The sequence below is a fragment of the Penaeus chinensis genome, chromosome 8 (assembly GCF_019202785.1).
Source record: "Penaeus chinensis breed Huanghai No. 1 chromosome 8, ASM1920278v2, whole genome shotgun sequence".
NCBI lineage: Eukaryota > Metazoa > Arthropoda > Malacostraca > Decapoda > Penaeidae > Penaeus > Penaeus chinensis.
The window spans coordinates 13,844,364-13,846,863 of NC_061826.1; the positions used below are offsets into that span (position 1 = coordinate 13,844,364).

At 53.2% G+C, this 2,500-nt stretch overlaps 1 protein-coding gene across 1 annotated transcript in view; it reads right to left on the minus strand.

The window, feature by feature from the left end:
- The window catches only part of LOC125027780 (3-hydroxyanthranilate 3,4-dioxygenase-like), a 24,413-nt gene that overhangs the window by 20,921 nt on the left and 992 nt on the right, over positions 1–2,500 (minus strand). Inside the window, exons 2-3 of the mRNA XM_047616917.1 lie at positions 2,053–2,218; positions 61–167 (exon numbers count right to left, since the gene is read on the minus strand). Coding sequence (XP_047472873.1) covers positions 61–167; positions 2,053–2,218 — 273 coding nt within the window. The remainder of the gene's footprint in view (positions 1–60; positions 168–2,052; positions 2,219–2,500) is intronic.

Consider the following 2,500-nt stretch of genomic DNA (forward strand, 5'->3'; position numbering starts at 1 on the left):
TCCTATTTAGAAGAGAAAATACGACAGATAAAGATCAAAGCGAAGGCAATGTAGGCCTACCTGAGACCATCAAGTTCTGTTTTCATCCTCTCTCTCTCGATGACTAGGCCTATTGTCTCGGAAAATCGCTGCGGGGAATGTGGGATCTTGCCAGGTAATAGAAAAACCTGAAATAGGGTAAGAAGTTCGAGGCCTGTTCTATCAAAGCAAGGGGTCAGTCACATGTTGGGTTCTACTGAAGCGAATAGTCAGTCTCTGTATGTTCTATATGTTAGAAAAAAGAATAACATCATTGTTTTGTCATCAATATCTCTTTTGTTACTGATGTTATTACTGTTACTACTATTATTATTATTATCATTATTATTATTATTATTATTATTATTATTATTACTGTCATCACCATCATCATCATCTCTCTCTCTCTCTCTCTCTCTCTCTCTCTCTCTCTCTCTCTCTCTCTCTCTCTCTCTCTCTCTCTCTCTCTCTCTGTTTTTTTTTTCTTATTCATCTTTTTTTCATCTTCAAAAAGAATCGACTGACTGGCGTGAGTTAGAGAAGGAACCTTAGGTTAGCATCTTATCACCAGGCCTATCATCAAGAAACTTCCATTGGTGACACATTTCTACTTGGCTTTCTCAGTGCGACTTTCTAAGACTCAAGTTCCTCCTCCTCCTCTTCTTCTTCTTCTTCTTCTTCTTCTTCTTCTTCTTCTTCTTCTTCTTCTTCTTCTTCTTCTTCTTCTTCTTCTTCTCTCTCTCTCTGTCTCTGTCTCTCTCTCCTCCCCTCCATTTACTTCCACACCCTTTTCCTTCCTCCTCCTCCTCCTCCTCTTCCTTTTCCTCTTCCACCTCCAACTCCAACTTTACCCCCACCTCCACCTCCACCTCCACCCCAACCCCCATCTCCACCTCTACCTCCACATCCACTTCCACCCCACCCCATCCCCACCTCCACCTCCATCCCCACCCCACCTCCAACTCCACCTCCACCCCCACCTCCACATCCACTTCCACCCCAACCAATCCCCACCTCCCCCTCCACCCCCACCCCCACCCCCACCTCCACCTCCACCTCCACCCCCACCCCCACCTCCACCTCCCCCTCCACCCCCATCCCCACCTCCACCTCCTCCTCCCCCCCCACCCCCACCCCCACGCCCACCCCCATCCCCACCCCCACCTCCACCTCCACCTCCATCTCCACCTCCACCCCCTTCCGGATCCCCACCTCCACCCCCACCCCCACCCCCACTTACACCACCATCCCCACCCCCATCTCCACCTCCACCCCCACCCCCACCTCCACCCCCACCTCCACCTCCACCCCCAACCCCACCCCCACGCCGACCCCCACCTCCACCTCCACCTCCACCCCACCCCCATCCCCATCCCCACCCTACACCACCCCCACCTCCACCTCCACCTCCACCTCCACCTCCACCTCCACCTCCACCTCCACCCCCACCCCATCCCCATCCACACCCCACCCCCACCCCCATCCCCACCTCCACCCAACCTCCACCTCCACCCCCGCCCCCCGCCCCCACCCCCACCTCCACCTCCACCCCTACCCCCATCCCCACCCCCATTCCTACCTCCACCTCCACCCCCACCTCCACCTCCACCTCCACCTCCACCTCCACCCCCATCCCCTTCCGGATCCCCACCTCCACCCCCACCCCCACCTCCACCTCCATCCCCACCCCCACCTCCACCACCATCCCCACCCCCATCTCCACCTCCACCTCCACCTTCACCTCCACCTCCACCTCCACCTCCACCTCCACCTCCACCTCCACCTCCACCTCCACCTCTACCTCCACCTCCACCTCCACCTTCACCTCCACCCCCACCCCCACCCCCACCTCCACCCCCACCTCCACGCCCACCACCACCTCCACCCCCACCTCCACCCCCACCCCCACCCCCACGCCGAACCCCACCTCCAGCCCCTATCCCCACCCCACCCCCACCCCCCACCTCCACCCCCCACCTCCACCTCCACCCCCACCTCCACCTCCACCCCCACCTCCACCCCCACCCCTCTAACCTCTCCCTCCTTTATGATGACATCCTTGAAGGCGCCGTTGGTCAGGGTGATGAGGTTCATGTCGCCCTTGGCCATGTAGAAGAACTCCTCGCCCTCCTCCAGGTGGAAATCCTTGCGCTGGTTGGGGCCTCCGACGTAGAACACCTTCAGCTGCCCATCGCCGTGCCTGGGGAGGGCGCAGCAGTGTTGTTATTGTGGTTGTTGTTGTTGTTATTGTTATTGATGTTATTACTATTATTGATGTTGTTATTATCATTATTATCATTATCATTATCATTTTTATTATCATTATCATTATCATTATTATTATTATTATCATTATCAATATTATTATTATTATTATTATTATTATTATTATTGTTATTATTATAATTGTTATTAATATAATTGTTATTATTATTATCATCACCATCATCATTTTTATCATTATGATTATCATTATAATTAT